This window comes from Aulostomus chinensis, chromosome 8 (assembly GCF_037954235.1).
Source record: "Aulostomus chinensis isolate RoL2024-O1b breed Wild chromosome 8, RoL_Achi_v1.0, whole genome shotgun sequence".
Lineage (NCBI taxonomy): Eukaryota > Metazoa > Chordata > Actinopteri > Syngnathiformes > Aulostomidae > Aulostomus > Aulostomus chinensis.
In genome coordinates this window covers 19,150,953-19,176,630 of record NC_141327.1, presented here as the reverse complement: position 1 = coordinate 19,176,630, position 25,678 = coordinate 19,150,953, and the positions used below count along the sequence as shown (strand labels likewise).

The 25,678-nt window shown below is 42.5% G+C and overlaps 1 protein-coding gene across 5 annotated transcripts in view; it reads right to left on the bottom strand.

Moving 5' to 3' along the window:
• apbb2b (amyloid beta (A4) precursor protein-binding, family B, member 2b) overlaps nt 1-25,217 on the bottom strand; it is a 52,926-nt gene extending 27,709 nt beyond the window's left edge. For 3 of the 5 annotated variants that reach the window (XM_086211507.1, XM_086211510.1, XM_086211511.1), the window contains exons 1-4: nt 25,095-25,217; nt 5,821-5,916; nt 4,377-4,441; nt 2,078-3,145 (exon numbers count right to left, since the gene is read on the bottom strand). In XM_086211507.1, coding sequence (XP_086067633.1) covers nt 2,078-3,128 — 1,051 coding nt within the window. In that variant the 5' untranslated portion in view covers nt 3,129-3,145; nt 4,377-4,441; nt 5,821-5,916; nt 25,095-25,217. Of the gene's footprint in view, nt 1-2,077; nt 3,146-4,376; nt 4,442-5,820; nt 5,917-25,082 lie in introns of all 5 variants that reach the window. The other 2 variants (XM_086211509.1, XM_086211508.1) reach the window with 2 other exon arrangements.
• Between the last annotated feature and the right edge of the window lie 461 nt (nt 25,218-25,678).

Sequence of the window (25,678 nt, the reverse complement as noted above, 5' to 3'; positions counted from 1 at the left end):
CGGAGGAGAGGGATGCATGTTAAACTGAGCTGAGCAGAGGGTTTAAAAGGCCCAATTAAACCGAATACCCAGAATTCAAACATAACGCTGGAAAAGACATAGTGACTCACGCAGACCTTTGGCAGAGGTAGGCAACATATCAGTAAGGTCGCACGACACAAACTCAGCCCACAGTTCTGCCCTGAGTTACCATCACACTGCAGGCAAAAAAGAATACTACTTTAGGTAGTACTGCCGTGTATTGCTATCAGGTAAATCATTCAGGATACAGCAGATTCCTGATAAGTGTGCCCTTTTCGAACCAATAAGTCTATTCATTCAGTTTGCTAGTTTCAGCTAAATTCTGCTAATAAATGTGACTGTGTATGAGCAAGGCCCTCCTGATACATATACACAATACATCGCCATGCAACACGCATATACAACTCAGCTGGGCAGTCGACAGACATGTACCTCAAATTATGTTGATAACTCCACAGTCAAATGCATTATCTATGAGAACAATATGTGCAAAGCTGCTCAAAGCTGTTACTGGACACAAGAGAGCTGCCATGAAATCATGTTGAAAAATCAAGTGCATACAGGATCATTTCTGCCACTCCTTGGACGGGAACACACTGAAATGCAGCTGCCGTATATTGCAATACCATATTTATACTCAGAATATTGATACAGTACAATGGAAAACAACACTGCAGTCAATTGCTATATTTATTTAATTGCACAGCCCTTTTGAGGAATAATTTCAAGTAGGGATGCAAGATAACCATTAAAGCCGAAGTTTCTTCGACTTTGTTCATCATCTGTCTTTTAGGATGAGGAAACAATTTTCTTCAGTATGTCAACATCATCTCAACTTGTATTTACCGGGATAATAGTGACACTGACTAAACTTGCCCACTATGAAAGGATCCAAGGGCCTTTGCTCACTGGGGATTGCTATCATTTCATCTTCTGTAAAATAAGTACTCACCAGTTTCTTGAAGAAGGTCTCTGATTAAACCCTCGTAAATAAAAGAGTCTGAGTGTGCAGCTGCTCGTTTGCTCTTTTTATTCAATCTGATTCTGTAGCTCAAGGACCTCAGCGAAGTCTGATCACCAGGTGTGAAATATATTTTGTGTGTGTTTGTGCGCGTGCATCCGTGTGCTTTTCATCTCGTCCCTTCTAAATTCACCATTCATCTATTGCAGAGGATATTTTTAATAGCTGGGGGCCTGAGGATCACGGGAAGGAAAAGCAATATGCATGCCAATCTCTCAGGGGTAAGAGGAGGGTCAAGAATAAACATGGTTGAAAAAATAATTCTGTCGTTTTTGTTGTTGCAGCCCAGTACAAATATAGAAACAGTTTCTCTGTCAAGATTATCCAAGTCCGTCTATGAAGATCTGCTAGAGAGAGGACATTTACCTAAGGCCCATGTCTCAGAAAGGAATAAAACTGAAGCTTTTCTCATGACACAAGCAGCCACAGGTGCATATGCAGGAGCTAAGCTGTGATTCTGTAAGTCTGCCATCTACCGAGTGTGTGTTTGTGTGCATACAAGCCTCTTATAAAACAAACAGAGAGGAAGAATAAAGAGCGAAAGGGACAACACAGCTGAGATAACCTTCTCTCATGGCTGTGAGATGCAGTTAATACATGTGGAGGGAGAGATGTTATGACTGATTAAGATTTCAATCGAACTCATGACCAGCCTGACACACACACACAGAGCTTGAAACAGGAAGCAGCTGATCTGTCATGCTAACCATCCATGATGTGATGAGGGTACTTCCTGTTCCAGATAGATTCTGAGTGATTTACTAGAGGCTGCAGTGTTTGTTATTCTGTTCTAGCGACGCCCAAGTTGTGCATTCATGCGCATGTGCACACACACACACATACACACTTGGTCACCCTAAATGGAAACATGTCATCAGCAGACTGAACCGAGCAACCACTACATAGCACACAGGAGGGGGAAAAAAAAACAAAACAGAGGAGCTAAAACACACTCACATGAAAACTATTCCAAACATGAGAAAATGACAGAGGCTGTGAAGTTTAGTTCAATAAATGTCTGCTGTGTGTATGTACCTGTCTCCTCAGGGGAGTTGCTCTCCTGGGACAGTGTGGTCCAGCTCAACTCTTCATCACTGGGGTTCAGATTCTGGATACGGTTCAAAGCACAGTCTGTCTTTGCACCCGTCCTTCTGTCCTTCTTTGTCTCTGGGGAAGATGAGGAAGAGGAGGAGCAGGACGCCACAGAGAGTAGGGGCGTGTCCTCTGGGCTGGCTTGCCTAGGTGGGAAAGGAGGTGGAGGCACCGGGGAGTCCTTACTCGGTGTGAGGAGCTTCAGGTTTGAGTGGAGGTCAGAGATAAGTTCTGAAGAATCTTTGTGGCTCTTCATGGGAGACTCACTTTTAATCATTAGTAGGGGTTTGTCCTCCTCGTCTTCCTGCTCCTCCACCACTACCTCATCTCCGTCTTCCTCAGTCTTCATCATTGACATAATTTCCTTCTCAGACAGAATGCTGATATCATCACTCTGCTCTGCCTCAATGTTCAAGTCAAAACCTAGCTCTGATGAGTTGCCATTGAGATGGAGCTCCACTGACTGGCTGATATTACAGTCCACATCTGATTCTGATTTCTGTTCCGGTTCTGCATCAGTGTTAGCATCTGGACGCAATTCAACATCTAGCTTGAAGACGTCATCCTCTTGGTCATCACTGGAGGGAGTGTGACCATCTGTCTCCTCGGCCATGTTGACATTGAGTTCATCCGTTAGAGCTTCTGAATAACACTCCATGTCCATTGTGTCCGGGCCGGTGGTGTTTTTGTTGTGATCCTGACCCGCTTTACGAAGTTGATTTGCGCCATTCTTGGCCAATTTTGGATTGTTGGGGGTTGACAACTGTGACGGCGATGATAATGGTGATGATGAAGATGGCACTGCTTCTCCAAGGCCCATAGCGGACTGGATACTGGTAAGCGCGTACTTTTTGCGACACTTGGGAGGTGTGGCGGAGCCCTGCTTGATGACATCGCTGCTGAGTAGCTGGTTGTGGGAGGAGCGTAGGCTGAGTGAAGTGGGAGGCGTGGCAGTGGGGCCGTTACGATTGGTCACATCTACTGACATCATCATGGCACAAGATTGATCAACTGAAAAGGAAGGAAAACAAGATATGGACATATGACAACATGCACCCAACAGTTGGTTGCTAGCTTACTACTGTGATATTGTGCATTTTACGCTTGCGTTGCACATGACAGATGCTGTCTGTCAGGATATGGAGGTGTTTAAATGGTCAGCCTCTTTGTGGAAGCAGATCGTTACTGATTTTGGAGGTCGCCATAATGTGACAGTGCATAAGCGTCTATTCCTGGTTTTAACAGCTGTTACTGTTGTCAATTTCTGACCAGACTGTTCCAGCTGTTCTAATATTTGCCTCAGCCATTACATCCACTTTACTGATGAATACTCATCAAGTTCATCATCGTGGTGTTATGTATTTTGTGAAAACACCAATAATCATCTCTACAACATTGTCACAACATAGATCTGAAGGTATTTGGTCAACAGTATTGCGATATTTGGTTTATTTTTCCTCTTCAACAGATCATAAAGTTTGTGGTTAATAAAATCCAGAAAAGGCCAAAGGCAATGAATAAGTTCAGGCGCGTAAAATATGAAGTATTTTTCCATTAATATTTAAACTTCATAGGAAAAAAAAACAGCTACAATAGCAGATACGCAATGATGCAACCTGGGGCTGTTTTGTTTTGCTCTTATCTTAGCAGTGTAATTAATCTTCAGAGCTTTAACCACACAGGAGTCAACTCAAGTTTAGCGGAACCACCTTCAAACATAAGTTTGGTGATATTCTGAATTTTTTAAAATTAACAACAAATTATACAAAATCCATCCATTGTAATGAGCCTATTAACAAGCATTTCCTGTGTAGCTTATTTCCACCGTTGACCTCAATCTTCCATATTAAAAATACATCAATGAGCTGTTCCTTCACTGATGATGAGGAGGATGAAAGTGGTTATTTTCTTATTCTTTCATCCATTCCTCTGAGTCGCCGTCACATTCACCTTCCTATCGCTGTGATTATCTATCAGCAAATATTTGGAGCTGAAAATAGTCACCAGCAAAATGGGTTCAGCGGTTGTAGAGGAAGGGAACACCAGTGCGTGGCTGGTTTAAGTCTTTTTATGGGATTTTGTTGGCGAAAAAAAATATATTGCCATCTTTGTTTTTGACAGTAGAGCAGCTGAGTGTGGGAGGTGCTGAGTATGGAGGTTTTCATTTCAAATAAACACAGAATCAAAAAAAAAAAAAAGCATGTGTGAATCCGTGCGCGCCTGCGTGCGTGTATGTGTGTACCTGACAAGAAGTCAGTCGTAGACTCGTTCAGGGTTCAGTAGACTCAGCTGCAGATCTGAACACTGCTGAGGGGGAGAAAAAAAGGACAGAAAGAGTGATCAGAAGAAGAAGAATGCAAGGAATCCGAAATACATCTCGAGGCGCCATTGGAGACCAAATTCGTCTACATGACAGCTATCTTGGTTTCTATGGAGACAACAAGGTGGAGTAGTGAGTTGACTCCAAATGCCATATCACAATAACAGAGGAGACACTGAAACCTACACAATGGATGAAGGAACCGCTCCAAAGTTGCAGGATCTACTGTTGCTCCGGATCAACGAGTGAAGACCGTGAGGGAAAGGTTTCTCCTTCCAATCAGCTTTTTTTTTTTTTAAACTTGATGTTCACAACCAATAAAAACGTTACACATTAAAGTGTGAAAGTGCAGCCTGGCAAGCAGAAGACCTTTAAATCTATTAATACAAACCCAACACCGCATTTACGGGGTTTTCTTTGTTTGTTAATAGAGCCAAACAGAGAGGGCGACTTCTATGGGTTTAGATATGGAAGGAAATCCTGCTTAAGCTGCTTTTATCGCATCCATTTTTGTTGTGGCGAATTTACAGGGAGTGTAGTTCTATTATGGGGAGGTGTCTTATCTGCTTATTGCTAAGCTTGTTTAAATATTGTGACTGTCGTCTTTCCATTTACATTTTTGCAAACTGAGGAAATGTTGCAGAGAAAAGGAAATGCACATTAGTTGCATTTCCATCAACTAGTTTTTGAGCAAATCAACAAAGCTATACGATGTGTATTTTCATCAGAAGATGGTGGTATGAGTACCATTAAACACAGCCATAACAGAGTAGAAGAAGAAGAGGTTGACTTGGCCATGTACAGCCATCTAGCAGCAAAAAACTGAGAGCTGTTTGAGCTTTTACCTTTGGTTTTGCAAGTTGAAATTGTTCATACCACGTAGTATCAGCCATGCTGAAGTTCGTCTGGGTATGAGGAAAAAGTTTGGGAATGTGTGGGATGACAATTATGACATTTATGGTCATTTGAGTTAAAGATTTGCTACATCAGAGCTCATTCCAAAAAGGGCTTTCCATCTTTCTTAGTACGTTCACTTTCAAAAACGGCAAGATCCAATTCAACCATGTGTAAAGTTTTTGATTGACAGGCTCCCACTCCCACTGCTGTCTTCCCGAGTATTTTTTTCTTTTGCCTTTTCCATCAACAAACTTAAAAATATGGATCAAAATATGTTGGAGGAAACTGAATTGAAGTGAGAAGATGCTGACAATTAACCTTAATACCTCAACCAGTGCTCGTATGTGATAAAACCAGAGCTACTATTCTAATGGAAGTGAACGTTCATACAAACAGTGAGGGCTGATTGGAACCCATCTTTATGTCAAAAACACCAACCAGAAAGAGACCTTTTAACATTGCTACTAACCTAAGCCTTCTGGGAAAGTCCAGGAGGAAGCACGTCCATACTGGTGGTTCTCTCTTCTTCATCCAATCACAAGGGCTTTACTGAGGCAGCAGTGTCCTAAGGGAGAGACACACATAAAACACAATTAATGAGAGAATGAGAGAGAATGAGAGAGAGAGAGAGAGAGAGAGAGAGAGCGAGAGAGAGAGCGAGAGAGCTGCAGGACACCAGAGGGACAAATAAAGACACATCAATTATTCACAAACTCAATCAAACATTAATACACAAGGTGTGTGTGTGTGTGTGTGTGTGTGTGTGTGTGTGTGTGTGTGTGTTTGTATGTGGGTGTGGGTGAGAATATAAGGCTCATTTTGTATGAAGCTCATATTTCTTTCTTTGGTGCAGTCGTGCCAACCCTTCACTGACTGGAACCATCATAAACTTAATGCCACTAGAGACTTGTAAACTCCCCCTAACCCGCTTTACAACAACTAACACACACACACACACACTAACACACACACACACACACACACTGCTGCATAGCGCATTGAAGGCTTGTGGATACTCTCACCAACACTCTTTGTCAAATGGAGATAATAAGCATCATTAGCTTGGACAATAAAATCCCACTTATCCCTGGATGAGGTGCTGGAAAAACACCTTAAATGATTCCACAATATCAGACCGTCAGAACTTGGAAATGTCAACTTATTTCATCAATCGGCGACCTCAGTACAGACACAATTACAAATACTAGCAAGTAATCAGCCTAATTAAAAGCCTAATTCAATCCCATTATGACCCTCTAAAATCAGACAGGCCCTTGTGCTCAGAGCTGCGTAAAGGTTTACGACCATTCATGATGACAGTTAACGATCAAACTCCACCAAAACTATTCAGATGTTCCAATTGTAACACCAGGCAAGGACTCATGTCATTGTTGGTATCAAATATGAGGACATGTGCACTTAAAACACAATAAATAATGAATTTCTGTTCTTGCGTAACTTTTTTTTTTTTTTTTTTTAATCAGGTTTATGTAACTGACAACACTTATGAAGAGTGCATAATACTTTTAAATGCTGAATGTGTGTCTCTTTCAAATTCACCCAAGGCCATCAGATCAGTCACAATCAGTCACAACAATTTGAGGGGCCGGCCCCGCGTTGAGCCATCGCTCTCTGCAAACACGACAACAGACGAGGGAACATCTGGTTTGTCTGGCAACACGACGTGTAGCATCAACAGTGCTTAAGAGACAACGCGTCTGAAGAGCAGCTGTAGAATTTCATGAGCAAACGTTAATGTCTTCTATAATAGTTAGAGATAAAATATGGGGTATCAAATTGAGTCAGTGGATGGTATTAAAAGGGTGGAAAAACTGAGATGGGTCTGTGGGGGCCATTTAATGTGAGCTACAGATAAACAGATACACATAAATACAGAATTCGAGAATAAACAGTGTGCCAGGAAGAGTACGGTGTCATATAAATTATGAAATTAAACAAAGTTGCATTGAGGGATTAAAATTACAAGGCATGTTCCTTGAATCTTGTTGCAGCAAGTCTGCATACCAGGGAATTTGTGTGCGTTATGTGTGTGTGAGAAAGTTTGGGGCTGTGAATCATATCCCATGATATGTTGAAACTGACCTGGATGTACAATTTGGATGTTGCAACGAGAATGACGGTGTGTTACCCTGCAGTCGTTTCGGGTCATTCTGCGTTTTAAAACAAATGTCATTCAGATGAGATAAAGAGATGTGTAACTATGGAACACTAACTCCTGGAAATTTTTTTAAAGAAAATGTAGGCATTATAATGCACTCAGCTGGGAAACAGGAGTGTTTTTACTTGAATTTTTTTTCATTTGTGGTTGAGTGTTTTACATTCTTGCATTTCTTACACTCTCTAATTGTTGTTTGACGTTTTTTTCTTTTGTGTTGCTTTAAAAAGTTTAATTTCACACACACATTTTTCCTCCCTTTACCCTATTATATGCTTTAAATCTCCAAATTTGTAAGGATTTAGCATAAACCTTGGATGGGTTTCTTACCTCACCCGAACCTTTTTTAAAAACTGTATTTGTCAAATGTGTGTGTGTAAATTCAAATTACTAATAACACTCATACTTGGGATTTTTTCCCCCAATTTTATTCATTCAGGTTTTGCATATTTATTGCATCAAAAATGAAACAAAGACAGTAAAATTTAATATTTTTCTTCCAGTAAAGGGAGGGGAGGGTTAGAGGGGTCTGGACTGGTAAATGCTTTTGAGCCTGACAAGTGGCTTCAGTCCAAAAGAGCATGTGTTAAAGTCATGCAATAATCAAATAGCTCTTATTCAGTCAAAGCAGGGCTCGTTGAAAAGAGTTCATCCAAAAGCATTTAAATTGATGTCTTTACTTTCTTTTTACTGGCTTTGCTCCGGTGGAATTAGGAGGACTATGATATGCGTTAAAGTTCCTACTCTGTTCCACCAACATGAATGTAAACAACTTCAATTTAAGGCTGAAAGTTTGCACACTGTGGTAAAAAATCCAAATCCAGAGTGCTGAGGTAAAGTGAAACCAGCAAAATACAGATTACACAGTAGTTTCCACATCTTGCCTTTAGATGTCAAAAAAAAAGAAAAGAAAAAAAAAGTTTCCACACACTGGAGCGACAGTTGTGCAGCAGCAGCAGCAGCAGCAGCACTAAAAAAGTAACATTCAGTCCCATCTGTGTGGACAAATGTGTGTATAGCTTCAAACAGAATTAAACACACACATCACCCCCATCCCTACCATTTACCCCTCTGCTGTGGACAAGGGGGTCTAGACATAATTACAGGGCCCTTCAGTGGGCTGACACACTGACAAACACACACAAGTGTAGTAAATATGAGGGTGAGCCGTCCTCGTGGAGTAAACGGTTGCTAGACACATGCAAATGCACAGGCAAAAACTGAGAGGTGAGTGGACACACACACTTGGAACAACATATGCGTGCACACATACACACGGGAAGGGGAGGGGGAGGGTAATAAGATCTAGGATGTGTCACAGCAAGACTATGACTTCTGACCCACTGGCCAACCCAACAAGTGTGTGCTGTTGTTTGTGTGTGTGCGAATGTCAAAGGCATGTTGGGGGGGCAAGAATGAAGGGAGCAGCTGCAACCCCCGGCCAAGTCTGCATCCTCTTACCAGTGGGATGAGAGGAGCCACCCTCAGTTGCCAGACTCTGGACTGAACAAGGCACAGATAGATTGCTTTTAAATTCATATGCCAAGTGGATGCCTGCCAAGAGTTTGATAGGTCTCTCATCGCTCCTTCCTGCCCTTCCCTCTCAAGGTTTTTCACCATTCCAGTTCCTCTTCTAATCCCACTTGACTCTTACCTCTATCCCATTTTCTAACATGTATCCTCTCCCCTTCATCTCCACGCCTCTACAGCATTCATCTTCCACCTCTAACCACCTCCCTTCCCTTTGTCTCTGGGAAAATTGCTTTCTTTTCTCATTAAAAGTGAAGACGGTCTGTAAACTCTCATAAAAAAAACCTGTTTCTGTCTACAACCCTGATTTACAGCCAATCTTTTCCCCCTTTCTCTCCCCACTCCGCTTGTGAGAAACACCGTCTGTTACCAAAAAAGACTGACAAGAAGGCAGAACTGTCGCAGTTCGAGGCAGGGCCATGGAAAACAAAATGGATGGATTTCTGTCAGCAAGGCAAGGCATGCAGAATACAAAAACACAACTGGGTGTTTTTCTAACTTTTGGATTAGGATGTGAACATGGAAGCCAGCTGCACAATAGCAGGCAATCTTCCCAGATCTGTCTGGCTTTATTTTCATTGGCTGTAGAGGAGGCCGGGTCCTCTACATTTAGCTGGATGATGCTTCCACTACGAGGCTAGGACATTAGCAATGCTGCTGCTAACTGTAGACATGTGTTATTACAGATGGGCTGCTCTGAAGTACCCAAGTAACCAACTTCATGGTCTGTACTAATGCTGCGTTGCTATAGGAGGTCAACTACACTGCCTCCTTGTCATTTTCAGAATGTAAGTCCTTATCATTGTATATGAAGCGCTAAATAACATAGAACCATTTTGCATAGAGCGAGCCGTCATGTGCCTTCATGTTCATTCGGAACCTCAGCTGGAATAATTTCAGATGATCAAAAGAGGGGTGCAACTCTCTTTATAATGCAGGGAAAATCCCATAAAAGCTTCTCATTTACTTATGATATTTTGGAAATGCAAATAGATATTAAATGCCTTGGCAAAGAAGCCACGTTCACTCAGCTAATACTGATATAGACACACTTGAGGACAAAATTTCAGAGAAATAACATTCAAGCACCTACAACAAACATTTCCGATATTACATTTGCATTTACCTTACTATGTAATCAAGAGTGTGTCACAGCTTCAACAAATATTTTGTCATGAATGAATGTGGTTACAGTCAATGGAATAACCCCAAACCAGAAAACATGAATCAAGCAACACTCGACAGATGACTCGTACAGACTGACTCCAAGCTCTGCGCGTGTGTGTGTGTGTGTGTTCTCACAGAGGACACACTAACACAGGGAGGATGCAGGAAAGGAAACAATGGCCATCTACAAAAACTGATTCCAGAATAACAACATAGGAGAACAGCATGGAGTCTGTGTGTTCATGTGTGTTCATGTGTGTGTGTGTGTTTGTGTGTGTGTGTGTGCATCCTTGTATTTTCAATCACGGGAAATAACAAAGACAAAGTAACACTCTAAAAAGGACTGGAGCCCACACAAACAATCTTGTGTACTGACAAACAAACACACATGCATATGGACACACACACACACACACACACACACACACACACACATATTTTGGTGTTCCTCTGGGAGAGCTCTTGAGTTCCCATGCCCATACGTAGTCCTTGCAACAGCAAGTGTGAAGGGCAGACAGAAATAGCTCCACTACTTGTATAATCACTCTTTAAAGCCTTACAGTTACTTACTGTCTTTCCGTGTGAATATACAGTACATGACTGTTTCTACTGTACACAAGTACAGCTACAGGTCTCATTTTTCAGTGGTGTGGTTTCTCAATGGGCGTGACGGCAAGAGGGAGAGAAAAATGACCACAAAAGAAAGAAAAACAGTGAGGAATTTTCAGGGTGTGCCAAAGAATCTCAGGCATGTCTTTTTTAGGGGGTGAGTGGGTTAGGACGACTGGGGGCAATACACTAATTAGGTAACAAAAGGAGAAGCCCAAACTCACACAGGCCTTAGGAGTGTAGGTGAGTGATGGCTATTTATGAGCGGTACCTTCATCATCCCTGAGCAAACTAATGTGGGCATCAGGAGAGGATGGAGGTGTAGAATAAGCTTTATATACTGTTACGGCTGTTTTCCAACAGATCTTGAAGTATTGCATGAAAAGAGCTTGATGGAAATAGCAAAATCTACACAAGAAAAAGAGAACTATTGGCTGCCATGGTTTATCTTTAGTTAACCTGGTGGCTAGAATGGCTAGTAGCTACCTCATATGTTCCATATCAAGCTAAAAAAGTTGCCAAAGATGCTGCACTTTAACACTCCACTGTTCACTTTACTTCTCGAAATCTTGCAAGCTACAATTTGGACTCAGTTTCAATAAATGAAACTAATTTTCTCACCACATCTTTGATTCATTTTGTCCAGCATTTGCAAGCTGCCAGTCAGAGCCATATGTTGTGTAATTGATGCTTTCAGTACAATTAATTCAATCCAAGTCAATGGAACACTCACAAGATGTCACCAAAATCACTTCGTCCCTTTAAAATCTTTCATAAAAGGATGGAAGTGTATCGAACTGTATCGTGAGCTGAATATCGTGATATATATCGTATCATGAGCCGAATATTGTGTATCGTATCTTATCACGAGATTAGTGTATCGCTACAGCCCTACACTTGTGGTGGTTCCTTGTCTAATCAATGAAAGGGAACACACAGGTGGTTTTGCTGCACGTTTGCAGTCGAGCTATGGTTACAGATTGATGACAACATGTAACTGCACAACAGCCATTGTTCCAGTTAACAAGAACTGTGGAGGAATCGATCTGCTAAAGGAAGAACAGTACATCCGCCTGTGGAGCTGTAGGTTACAGCTGCAATTAGAACTTGATCCATTTCATTTTTGTATCGCATTCCAAACAAGTTAGCAAGCAGTGTCCCTGTTGAACAATGGACTTGAATTCAAAAACAGCTAATTCAGCATAAAGATGCTGTTTTCACCTCAATAGCACCCGCCATGATGGCACCTCTGACTGTCTGCTGTTCTCTTTCTGGATTAATTAGCAATGAAAGAAAAATGAAACGTGCGCAGAAAAACCTGAGCTAGTTTGAGCCCTGGAACACACTCACAAAGTGTAACATGCAAATCGATTACGAACCAACTCTTTCTAATATTGCGTGAACAAATTGATAAAAGATGTCACTCTCCTGCAACATTCTCAAACCTTCATTGCCACAGAAACAGACACAGAAAGTCATAAGCCCCTAAAGTGCAGCCCAGTATACTTGACAATGCTGCACTGCCATGATGTGTCACAATCTGTATAAAAGTGTACAGAGACTGAATGGTGGGACAGAAAGTTCCACCACTGAGCTGGCGGAACAACTCTTGACCCAGACACTATTGGCTTTGCACGCCATCCCTCTCTTCAACACAGAGGAATGCTATATAACTTCACACGCTGGGGGCCGCGTAAGGATTGTGTTGTTTGGTTATAGGGAAACAAGCAAAGAGTCATAATGGTGGGGTCATTTTGACAGTAGCACTGTAGAACCTCTGTGCAAAAGCAGTAGTAACTTATTCCTGATTGCAGTTCCAGTGAACAAAGTGGGAATGAAGAGGGTTAAAGAGTTTTGTAACAGACACATGCTCAGACATCCTGATGATGTGGTAAAGAAACATTTCAGCAACACAAGCCAAGAGACAGTCTCTTGGATTTGGGAAACTTGGGAATGAGTGTGTGCGCTCTAACCCCTCCCCCCGCAATTCCCAGAGCCACTACCCCCCCCCCCCCTTCTCTGCTTCCCCCAGCCGCTCTTTCCTGTGGGTGAGGGGAGGTCGAGGGAGAGGAGAAAAAGTACACCACGAACACACTGACACCAAGCTAAACACGCTGGAAGGAGGGAAGTCCCATTTCTTTCAGGCCTCAAAGCTTGTTCCCCCTGTGGAACACGCACATGGACACAGGATTGAAGGCAGCAGGAAAAACCAGGCAGAGAACAAAAAGTAGAGCTAAAATATAGGAGAAATATCTAGTTGTTGAATACTCTGATGGTGTGCTAAACTGCATTTACTTTCTCTGTTTGTGATCCACATCTAATTAGCAACATCTACGCTGTTGCAAGCTTGTAGTAATGACAACCTGTCTGGTATGCCATAACAGATCATGTTACAAGCTTTTATGGCTATAATCTTCAAAACATGGATGTGCATAAGACTTTTAACTGATATTTCAACTATTGCTCACTATCTACCAGCTGCTGGTTACACCATGCTAGCTATGAGTGAACAAAATATCATGCAGTTATATAAGCTGGACTGAGATTTCTATCTTTTCAAAAATAATCACTAGAAAGTGGGTTTCGTACTTGAGGAAACCTTGTTTGGTGACATGTCAAAGGCGGCCGTGTGGAAAGAGTATGCCTGACAAGAAGCAACAATTCTTGCTAATTAGCTACATCTGAGCACATTGATTATTCCCACAGCAGAGTCAACGAGACAAACTATTAGATCTAAACCAACCAAGCAGTATAAAGTTCACGTCATCACTCCAGTAAATTGTTTGGATTTTTTGGACTGTTTTGCTGCTTTTTTTACTTGGTAGCTATGGGTTGCTATTAGCTTCAAGCTATGTGTATGTGGCTAGCACCTTTTACACTCTGGAGTCACAAAGATGTGATCCAGCGTTGACAAAAAAACACATTTGTGAGCTCAAAACAGCTATTTGTGAAGGCAAAAGACCGTTGTGGGTGAAGTATCACTTTAAAAGCATCATGAGGGGAAAATACATCTATATCTATATTTTTCTAGTGAGAATTGTGTGTCTAGCAATTGGACAAAAAAAATGCAGCCTCATTTGTTAAAAAAAGACAGCGTTATGTGCATGATTCATATGATTCTTGTCAGATATTTTGCTTTTCTTGTACTTCAGGACTTAAAACACTTTAGTCTTTTCTTTTTCAGGAGAGAACAAGGCAAGTCATGCCTGTAAAAAAAGCAGTCTTTTTTAGTGAAACACACAAACAGGCAGAGATAGACGCGCGCGCACGCACGCGCGCGCACACACACACACACACACACACACACACACACACACACACACACACACACACACACACAAAAGGCCTGTCAAATCCAAGAAGAGGGTAGAGGCAGCGGAGAGAATGAGCATCCTATATATAGCTGAGATGTGACAGGACATCCGAGAGGACGAGGAAGTCTAGACACAAACGACAGCTTTTCCACAGACTCCATAGCCGCTTTTACAAAGAGTCCATAATATCACCATAAAAATGATTTTCACAAAACCAATGATGACAACACAGGAATGCAATGTAAAAGTACAATATATACCAGCATTCTTTGCTTTCTGTGCAAACAAGCAAAGTATCATATTGGAGGGTTGTTTTTAGAGCTTGTGTTGCAAAATTTACATTGTGTGACCCACATTCCATTTCTCTACACTTGTATATAATGAAACCTAAAAGCTGTGCAATATTCTTTTGCAAGACTGTGTGTGTGTGTGTGTGTGTGTGTGTGTGCGTGCGTGCGCGCGCATGTGTTTGTATAAAATATTCGTCTGTTGAGGAACATAAATCTGTTTACAGTCACATTACGGGACTGAGCTATCCCAACAGTGGTTAAGGTCAGTGTCCAGGAAATTAATGAAGAGATGAAAACCCAATTGCACGTGTATGCGTGAGTGTGAGTGAGAGTGAGTGTGTGTGTGTTTGGTGTGTGTGTGCGTATGTGTGTGTGTGTGTGTTTGTTACGGCCTTGTGATCTAACATTTTATGAGGATGCCTGTGGCGAGATCTTCCACACGAGAGTCACAAGATCGTACTGATATCACAGCCTTGGGCAGTTCCATACAAATTCTTAAGGTCACCAAAGCTAATTTACTCTGTTTATTAAGGTCTGTCAAAATATTAAACTATTTCAACAAGATTGTTAATAAGAGGTAGCAAAAACAAAAAAGTCTCAGGGTGAAGCAGCTTATTTACATATTGTTGCAGTCGGTTTGTCTCCAAGACTTTCTGGCGTATTTTCATGAAACTAGCAAGAGGAATGGAACTCAGGGGAGGGAGGAACAAGGTGATTTGGGGGGGCAGAGTGAAGTCTTCTTTAAACTCGTAAGGACAATTTAAAAGAATGTCTTAAATTGAATGTCTTCAACACGGTAAAAGGGGCTTTATTGATTTATTTATTTGACATTTGTATCATTTTCAAGGTAAATATCACACAGGCTTTCATGCAAAACACATATGGCCTATTTTTGGAAATATTTCCAGAGATGTGTTATGTTTCAGTTGCAGTTTTCTTATGATGGAAGAGCAGGCTACTGACCTTAAAGGAGGTCTATACTTGCTTGTCTGAGACCCCTGAGTGAGGTCACAAGGGAGCTGCATTATGAATCACAGAAGCAGCAGAGTAGGAGGACGGGTACATATTTTCTGTTTTTACGGGCCATCTTTGAATATGCCGTTTTAGACTGTTCCACAGCAGCGGTCGCTTGCTAAGAAAACTAGCAAGTGATCCTAAAATGAGAGAGGAGGAAAAGGGGTACCAGAGAAAGAACAAGAGATGCCAGGGAAGAAAGAGGATCAGAGCGAGAGAGTGACTCATCAGAAAAGGAATGTCCCCTCGCTGCCAGAGGAACCACAGACACCACTGCAATGATTGCTCCCTCTCCAACACTTTAAAATATCCACTCCCCCCATCTTTTCCTCTAACACACTGCCCCCCCCTCCATCTCCCTTCTTTCCTACCACTGGAAGTCATCATTGTGTTAGCAGAGAGCATTTTCCTCTGTCAGGACACTGGTTTCTCACCGCAGCTGGTGGACCAGCCCTGCACCACTGTTTTTTTGAAACAAACAAAATGCAATGCACAAAAAAAGCTTCTCCACTTGTGTTGTCAAGTCAGTGTGAAGCCAAAAAGCTACATTTTGTGGTTTATTAAAGTCTCAAGGCTGACATTTTCTTAAAACCCAAATAAGATGCCAAGGTGATGTTCTTTTTTATGTTCTATGAATCACAGCTCAAAAATGAACATCTTAATCACAGATGTTAAATTGTCATTCCCGCTGCAGGATGTGATGGAAACAAGAAAAATGCATCTGGCCAGGAACCCAAATGGCCACGACGACTGTTTTGATAATTAAACATGCTTATCACCCGTCATCCTGTTCAGAAATGTGTTTTATATAGTTTCCACATGCTGGTCTCTGAATTTTAATTGTTACAACTGCAACAAAAAGAGTAGGGACGGTACTTTTGAGCGGCATTGAACAACTGCTGGGCAGCACTCGAAGCTGAGTGGTCAGCATCAGACTTACACATATGTGTAATATGTTTGCGACCGTTTTGATCATGCAATAAATTCAGCATCCCCCCAAAAAAACAGCTAGATATTCAAAGGGGAACTGAGAATTGTTGCTCTGCCGAAGCTGCATTCCACTTCTCCTCTTCTGCTTGATGTAATGTTATTCTCTGTGAATTTAGCAATAAAAACTGTCACAAATAATGGTAACTCATGACTCTCGAGTCATTACATCACGCTGCAATATCGATGAAGAGCGAGTGAATGAACGCGTGAATCAATAATCAGCTGAACACTGCAGTAGGAGAAGTGTTTCCTTTGAGAAAAATAATCAAAGATCTATTCATCTAACTCTTTCCTTACCCTTTTAATTACATGTATTCATGTGCTGCCATGCAAATGTAAAACAGCTATAAAGTAGCAGAAAGGCTGATCTGGCAGAAAACACTTCCTAATTTAAAACTTATGCAGTAAAGAAAGCTGTGCTCTGCATTAGTGCCAGTGTATTGATAATGCGCTGCAAGAGAATATAATGCAAATTATTTGTCAACTTGGCTACACTGCAAGCATTCATCTTTCTGAATATGAGCCTCGGCGTTACAAGTTCTAAAAATGTCTTCAAGAGCTTCTTTTTTTTTTGAAGTTGATCACCAATAGTGTGCAGTGCTGCTGCCTGATGATCATGTGTTTTAGGTTTGTTTTTTGTGTTTACTCAAACATCACCGATGATGAGAAACACACTTAGTTCTATCAGTTACCTCTTATGTTAATCATGAAACAATAAACATACACGAATGTACCCGTCACAAAGAAAAAACAATGCCAACATGGCAGGTTTGACATCACCATTCCCTTATTTAGACTACAAAGTGACTACAAAAGTAAGACCCGAAGTATAAAGAGCCAGTCCAAATATAAACGTGAGAGATGAAAGACAGCACAATGAAGGGTCAAGCTCGTAATCTCTGTCTTTGACATGTGGGAGGAATGCAGGTACTCTTTACAAATGAACAACAACCAGATACCCATCACTGATTACAGCAACTGTGAGAGAGATGGATTAAATAGCAGGAATTTTAGCAGTGACGAGGCAACAGCTTGCAAGTGACTGCTGGTGTTTGGCACAAAGTGCTAATGGGCCCCATGAAGGCCCTGTGATAGATTTTTGAGGTTGTCTGAGTACAGAAAGAGAAAAATCTGTCATTGCAGCAACTTCCTATAAAGCCTTAGACTGATCATCGGATACATGGACTCTCCGATGGTTCATTTTTCTGACTTTGATATTTACCGTTGTGTTTGTAAGTGTGTTGATTTGGTGAATATGTATGTCGTTCTTCTCATCTGCTCTGTGTCAAGTGCCTTCGTCTGCTCCACACACACACACACACACACACACACACACACACACACACACACACACACACACACACACACACACACACACACCTGCAACAGATGAAGATGACATTATTAAAGGCTAGCAGGTGTTTCCATAACGGCGACAACTGCACAATTCCATGTTCAAAGGAGTTTATTTCAAAATTGCACAGCTCCTGAGTGCTATTGTGGGAACATTTTAACCTTAAGGGCATCTCAGTTTGTTTTTTAAAACAGACGAAGAAATGAAAAGTGGAAATGAAATGACAATTTTACCTAAAACATGATTATCAAGTCCAGATTTATGAGCCAAGTACAAAAACTGCAGTTGGAAATGAAGCGTTTCCGCCCAAACAGTTGGCTTTGACTGACACAGCGAATACCAACGGCAAAAAAGATGCATAGGTAGCTTAACTCACTATAGCGCTGAAAAGATGTGAATGTTCTAGGTTAGAGACGAACTTCTGTGTCTCTTCTGTTGTTCCCCCAAATAATACATGAACTTTACAGTAAACAAACAGTGTTGTTGCGGCTATGGCGACTAGGCCGTCAGTCCTCTTAATCCGGCTATAAACCGACACGGTTCCATCTTAACATGTTATCTTACTGCTTATGACTAATTCACTTCAAACTGATATTAATGTTGTGAGACTGGCAGCCCAGATTTCTGATATAGGCTGCTTTTTATTTTGCAGTAACAGGTCATGACAACAAATGCCTGTTAAGCTGGTTTGCATAAAATCAAACCGGTTTCTGCCCGTACAGTGCCAGAAAACCTGAAATCGACCCACCACTACAGCTAATGGCTGAACATCTGTCTATCTACTCAAGTGTTTCCGGTAAATGCAGCCAGGAGAGAGGATAAGAGGAGTACAGACTACAAATTCAGTCCTTGTTTTAAGACAGCGCAGCAGAAATCCTTGAACTTGCTGCAGTGGGCCAATTTCCAGAGGCACCTGGGGCTCTGGCCTTTACAGCCGCTTTCATCACGTCCCTGGCTTTCATGGTGTACGATGACGTGAATGTGTTTGAAAATCTGAGCTAGAGAGAGAGAAAGAGAAAGAAAGAGTATGAGGGGAGGAGGAGGAGGAATGTCACAGAGAAGCAGAAAACCCTTATGCAGCAGAGGTGGAGGTGTTACATGTGTGCATGTGTAGCCATGTGGAAAGGACAACAGAAACATATAAACAAAAGAGTGGGAAAGTCAGTCTGACCTCATGTCTGTCTCTTTTCCTTAAAAAGTAGAAAACATGTCTGTCCTCACCTGGCTTCACAAGTCATTTGTAGGCAGAATAGCATGCATACTGATGACTCGATCACTGGTGGGCTTGACAGCAAGAAGACAGCCCATCAGTGAGGGGCTGCCAGGAGTTGACACATTGCAGGGCAGCATGCGCACAAACACAAAGGAACAAAACAAAGATGCAACGTAAAACTGAGACCAAAAACAAGGCAATTAGGAACAAACATGTGGGGGAGACAGACAGAGGGACAGATGGAGATCGAGAGAGGGGTCCTATCATTCAGTTTCACACCCTACAGGATGAACGGGGCCTCTGTGCTCCTTGTCTGTTCAAACACACCTCATGGCTGTCTGCTCTCTGCAACAACAATGCATATACACACATACACACACACACACACACACACACACACACACACACACTGCAGCCTGGTGAACAGTGGGCACAATAACCCTATTGAGAGGCAATGCTAGCGGGCTGACAGAGAAAGTGAAGAGAATGAGATTGAGAAAAAGATTGACAAAACACACACACACGCACACACACACACACACACAAAATCTGGCAGACCACCACCACCAAACTGCAGTGTTGGGAGTGTTATCTTGCCAACTTAACAGTCTGGGATGAATCTTCTCTCTGCTGTCCTTAATTCATCATTCATCTGTCAAATCTGGTAAGGCTCTTCTCACACACACACACAAACACACACACAAGTGTACACATGCCTTCACAAACACACACAAACACACACTTGTTTGGTCAAGGGCAGTCCAGTGGTATTGTTTCACAGGGGAAGCAGATTGGTGATAACAGATCTCCCTGCTCTTTATCTGATTGCTCACACACATCTACGCAGAAACACTCACACAAGCATGTTTGTACACGCACGCTTTCACCATCCTTTTGCATCAGGTGTTTTGCGTGACCTCGACCACACACAGACTCAAAGGTTGGTGCTCCAAGGTAAGAAAGTCCTAACGACACACACATTTATAGTCTGGCCAACATAATTACATCTAATCTGCAGGGTACTTTGAGGCTAGCAGAGATATCGAGGGGTATTTCTGGCATCTGAACCCAAAGACAAGTTCACACTACATAACTTGTTGTTTTGAATCTATAACCTTCAAGAAACTACATGACTAAGATCACACAGTACAAGATAATTTCTCAGAGATAGGATCCCTGATATTGTCTGATCTCCAAGTCACATTTTGTCACAAGCACACACAAGGATTGGCACAAGCTGTGTTAAGGCCATGCATGAACTGGGATTTTTCAGGCCAAAAAAGGATGTCCCAGAGAAACAAGTGATCTAAAATCAGTGATTTGCAGCAAGCTGCCAAAGAAGAAGAAAGTAACTTGGGTAAGGGACCATTTTAGAAATCTGAACCTGTTTCCAAAGGTCTCAATGTTTTATTGCCAGTGTTGTCTTGGTGCAACGGCATTGGTGCGAGTTGCTAAAACAAATGCGGGACCAACAGTTTCTTCCAACAGGTTTCCCTCACACTGCTTTCTACTTGGCTTTGAAGTTCATCACCAACTAGCTGCTAGAAACCAGAATGAAGCAGTGATGCAAAGGCAAGCCTCACAGCTCACATCTATACACAGTTCACACACTTGTAGTTACAGAAGCCTTATTGCATTAGTTCGACTTGAACTGGACTATGACACGCTGACAAGTCTGTCTGACTGCAATTGTACTTCTGAAAGTCAGACTAACATACTGAGATAACGCAGTTGTGAACAGAATTACTCAGGCATGTTAACGCTGCAACCCCCCACCCCCCCCCCAATATTGACCAAGATATTCAGCCCAAGTTCCATAGCCGCCGCTGCAGTGTGTCCCTCAGAAGTCAAACAGCAATAGCCAGAGGAGGAAATACCATCACAGTTCACACAGTTCACACAGTTCAAGTCAGACAAGGAGACAAACTTCATGCCGTCTCACCTTCAGGAGGGGTTTGTTTTTCATTAACAGTCTTTGTTTTTAAGTTTGACAAGGACTCGCTTGCCACTGGTTAACTTGTTTTGGTGTGTGATGCAAGAGGTGAACCAGAAGAAAGTCTGACTGTCCAACTTTAAGGGGGCATACCACCTGCGGCTCAGGGGGTGGACATACTCCCATCAATCAATGGATTCTTCCCACATCATGTATACGAGACCACATGAAGGTCCACATAAATGGCCTAATTGAGCTACAAGTATGACTCAACTGCAACTTTGCATGTAAACCCATGCAAAATGTTTTAACGCCGTTTTGTAAGCATCACTTTACCTCTGATCTGGGACTTTTGCTGTTGAGCTCTAAAACCCGTCTGAGAGTGGAAAATTAGAGCTAAGCTCATGTAGTGTAAAGTAGGCATAAGCAGAGGAGGGGCCAACTTGAAATAGATACCCTTTATCGGACCAAAGAAAACACACAAGCACAGTCTGCAGTGCTTGGCCCAAAACTTGGCCCATAAATGACGGAGTCACTTTTTCCCATACTCAGCAACTCCCGATGTACTATAGGAATGCTACAGAGAGATGGGAGGAGGGAGCGAGGGATGAAATGAAAAGTAACAGCAGAAAAGGGGGGGAGGGACAGAATGTACACCAACTTAACAGCCCGAGAGCTCTAGGCAATTAGCAATGACATCATATTCAAACACAGACACAGACACACAGACACACACACACTGCAGGCTAGGGGCAGGTCTGGATCAGGTGCTGGAGAGATAGAGAGGGAGGGGAGCAAGGCAGCAGGGAGTGACAGAGAAGCAGAGGATGACGGTGCACCATTTCATCCATGCAGTGATCCCAGGCACCGAAAAAGATGACTGGGCTTTGGGTATCGAGTGATACCGAGTACCGATTAGAAACCGGTCCTTGGTTGATAAACTGTATGTCTCCCTGTGAGGAAGAGAACATATCATTCTTTTATGTTTAAGGCATCAAACTTATTAAATGTACAGATTCATTTACTGAATTGATGTTTGTAATAAAATAAGCATCTTAGTAGACATATAAGAGCACAGAACTGAAAAAAAAACCCTATTGTCATAGCCTGGTGACACCATGTAAATCTCAGAAGCTTGTTAGTTGGTAGTTGAGCTCTGTAGTTACATCTAGAAACCCCCCCCCCCCCATCTATACCCACTACCCCGCCCTGAACAGACAAAGCTCCTTCAGCCAATCAGTGTAACAAAACACGGACGCCATCACAAGGCCATTCCAGTCAGAAGAATGGCAAAAACATCTTCTCCACCCAGAGCCTCTGCTGCTGGGTGAGTCTATTTCTGCAGTAACTCCACTAAAAGTTGTGTTTATTTGACTAACGGTAACACTTGTTGCTTCAGGAGATGCCACATTTCACTACTGCTTTTGTCAGCACTGTCGTATACTACAAGAACCAGTCAGGAGCTGCTATGGCGGTTAGAGCACAACTCTGACTGGTTTGATTACTTTCTAATTCCTCACAGCAGTTCTGGGTAGGAGGGGTCCCAGACATGGCAGCAGGGCTCGACTCTAAACCTTGTGAGGTACAGATGGTTTCGCCAGGCTCGCATTGTCAGACATGACTGATCCAGCAACTGATATCTGACATCAGCTTCCCATCATTTATGAGGTTTGCACTCACCAAACCAATCCCGCACGTAGCCACCAAGAGCCCTGCCCCAAAACACTGGCTTCTGCTGAGTTTTGACTAACTTTACACATAAAATTGTATGAAAGTTATTAATAGTGAGTTTCCCTACGGAAAACATGAAGCATTCAGACAAAACTCTGTTGTGTGAACAGCCCCCCACATCCCCCGCTCCTAAATGTACACAAAAAGAAGCACATGCATCGTGGAAAATTCGATGCAAAACAAAACCATGAGAGCTGCGTCAGCGGGAGGGAAAGACGGGGTAGAGTAAGAGGGAAGGGAGAGAGAGAGAGATTGAGACTGAGACTGAGAGAGAGAGAGTGAGAGAGAGAGAGAAACCTCAGTGGTGCACTCCAAAAACAGCAGACAAGTCCTTTGGTAATTCATGTTATTGTCAACAACTTCAGGGTCTCTTCTTCCTCCACAGCAACACTCACGCAGAGTAACAACTGCTGAGTTTCACACATGACTGTACACCACAACAAAACCAGTCCTTAGAAAGTGAACCGGTACTCACCTGAACACTTCTGAAAAGCAACGTCAACAATAAGGTTTCTGCTGATGCAAAGACGCCTGTCCTCCCTCCCTCCTTCCAAGAACAGGAGAGTTATTCAGATATCGTTCTCTAAATTCCTTTAATTATAGCATAAACAAGCAATTACTTGGCTCCATGTTTGTATAAAACAAACAGGCATATTATCTCAAGGGACTGGCAGAACCTTCCAGTGAGAGGCTGGGAATGATTAGCCTGCGGTGTGCAGCCCGCACCATGCACCAATGCAAGCCTTGGTCCCCCCCCCCCCCCCCCCAAGGCCTGAATGGACTCTAGCCCCAGACGGCTCCATGTACTGTGCACAAGTCAAGAGAATACCTTCCTTTATGTTTTTACAATGGATCTCTTTAAATGGTAGATCGACAGAGAGAGAAGGACGTGGGACAGGACAGCCGTGAGTTGGGCGCTGGAGCATCTCTGGATGGGAGCCGAAGGATGGGACGCACTGACCTGTCAGGCTTCTAATGTCCACACAGTTGGTCCCTTGATGGATTATTAGAAAAAAATTAAGCCCTTGATAGATGAGTAGAACAAATGTAATTAATTTATCATGATTTGTTAAGCCAAAAGCTACTGCTGTTGGTCTCTGTATAATTGTAAACATTGCATTTCACTTTTGCCAATATCTGGCATGCAGAGATTTTACGACTGTTTTGGCCGATAGCTGATATAGGTCAGTATTCTATTTAAAAATATGCACATTTTACTCATACTGAGAAGTATAAGAACACATTCTGAGTTGGTCCAATAACCAGTATTTTTATTTGGCCCTGTTTTGCTCAAGTCTCTTCTTCTTCGCTCATCATCTGTTGTTTGTAATGAGCAAACAGTGCTGAAACGTAAGATTTATGAGCTTCTCAAAGGGTTTACATGTTTTTCTCAGAATGTACAAAATATGAATACCATATAAGGTTGTTTTTATACGACTGTCATCACTGAACATCAGTCCAACTCAGTAATCACATTATCAGCACATGGAATACAACAACAACAACAAACATTTGCACATCCTTGACTGCTGTCTTAAAAATGGACAATTCTGCCTCCACTAATAGCTGTCTGATGTTGTCCTGCATCTCTAACGGATGCATTAACAGATTTCACTGTTGATGGTTTTAAAATACAGATGAAAAATTACGTAAATACAATCGATCTGTTCCTCAGTATCACCATTCGTGTCACCCGCTTTACAAATCCATAAATCTCCTTCATGTCAAGTCATGGTGGTGACACTTATCTCTGCCGTTTAGTCGAAATTGTCCAGACACACACACACTGTGTTTTGTTTGAAAATGCCTTGAATGGGGAGATATGCTGCAGGATCTGTCTTTATCTTCAATTATTAGCTTATAGCATAGTTGTACAAGATGAAGAATCGCAGATATCTGCTTTGCCTTGCCTGTTAACTGATAAATAGATGGTCATGTCATTAACACTCACAGACCCTCTACATCAAGCTTCCAGAAATGTTCTTTATCGGCTTTACTGGAGCCACATTCGAGCGTTTTCTCCCCCAGACCCAGACCACCGGAGCTAGCAGCGAACCAGCTGGTCAGCGGCTATCTCTCCGGTAATGGCTGTTTTCATCAACAACCTTCGCATTCCCAGACAAAACTCATTCACAGCCACAACAACCACTGTGACTAAAACCTCCAATGGAGCCACGCTGGGGTGTGTGAAAGCCCCATCTGCCGCCACAGCCTCCGGCGCTCCTCTCCTCTCCCCCACCACCACCACTACCTCCTCCGCCACGGCGGGCCCCTCAGATGCCGAAGCAACGCAATGTCGCACGGAGGAAGAATATGGAAAGTTGCCTTCGTCTGTGGTCGTTATCACACGGAGGTAACAGCGCTGTCACGGCCACGTAGCCCCGCATTCAAGCGGATATTCTCGGCATACCTCATCACTCACCTTCTCTCCGATGGGTTCACGTCCTCGTCGCTGCGCTCTTCAGTGTTTCTTCTCCCTCCCGCTTTCTCTCCCTCTCCCTCTCTCTCTCTCTCTCTCTCTCTCTCTCTCTCTCGCTCCTTTTCTCCTCCAGCCCTCCCAGATGCCGCTGTTCGCCGACAGGGGGAACCGACGGACGCTGCTCCGGAAGCAAACACTCCTGTGACTACTTTGTAAACTCTTAAACCATAAACTCGTACACAAGCGGGATCCAGAGGCATTCGAATCCCAAATGTTAGACAAACACGGTATAAATCACTGAAGTGAACAGAATTTTGGAAAAAGCCTGATGCCTCTTGAGATGCTGGAGTTTCTCAGTTTATTTGCTCTTGAACAGTGACAACAATTCCCTGGCATTACTTAAAAAAGGGGAAGGAAAAGTTCTTCCTCTTATTATTATTATTATTATTGTAAAACACTACCATTAACTATACAAATTGAATACCAATCAAGTTACAAAGCACCAATCTTAATTATATAATAATTATCATTGAAAATTAAAAAGTGCAAAATCAAGTCCCTTGAGATAATATGCCTGGTTGTTTTAT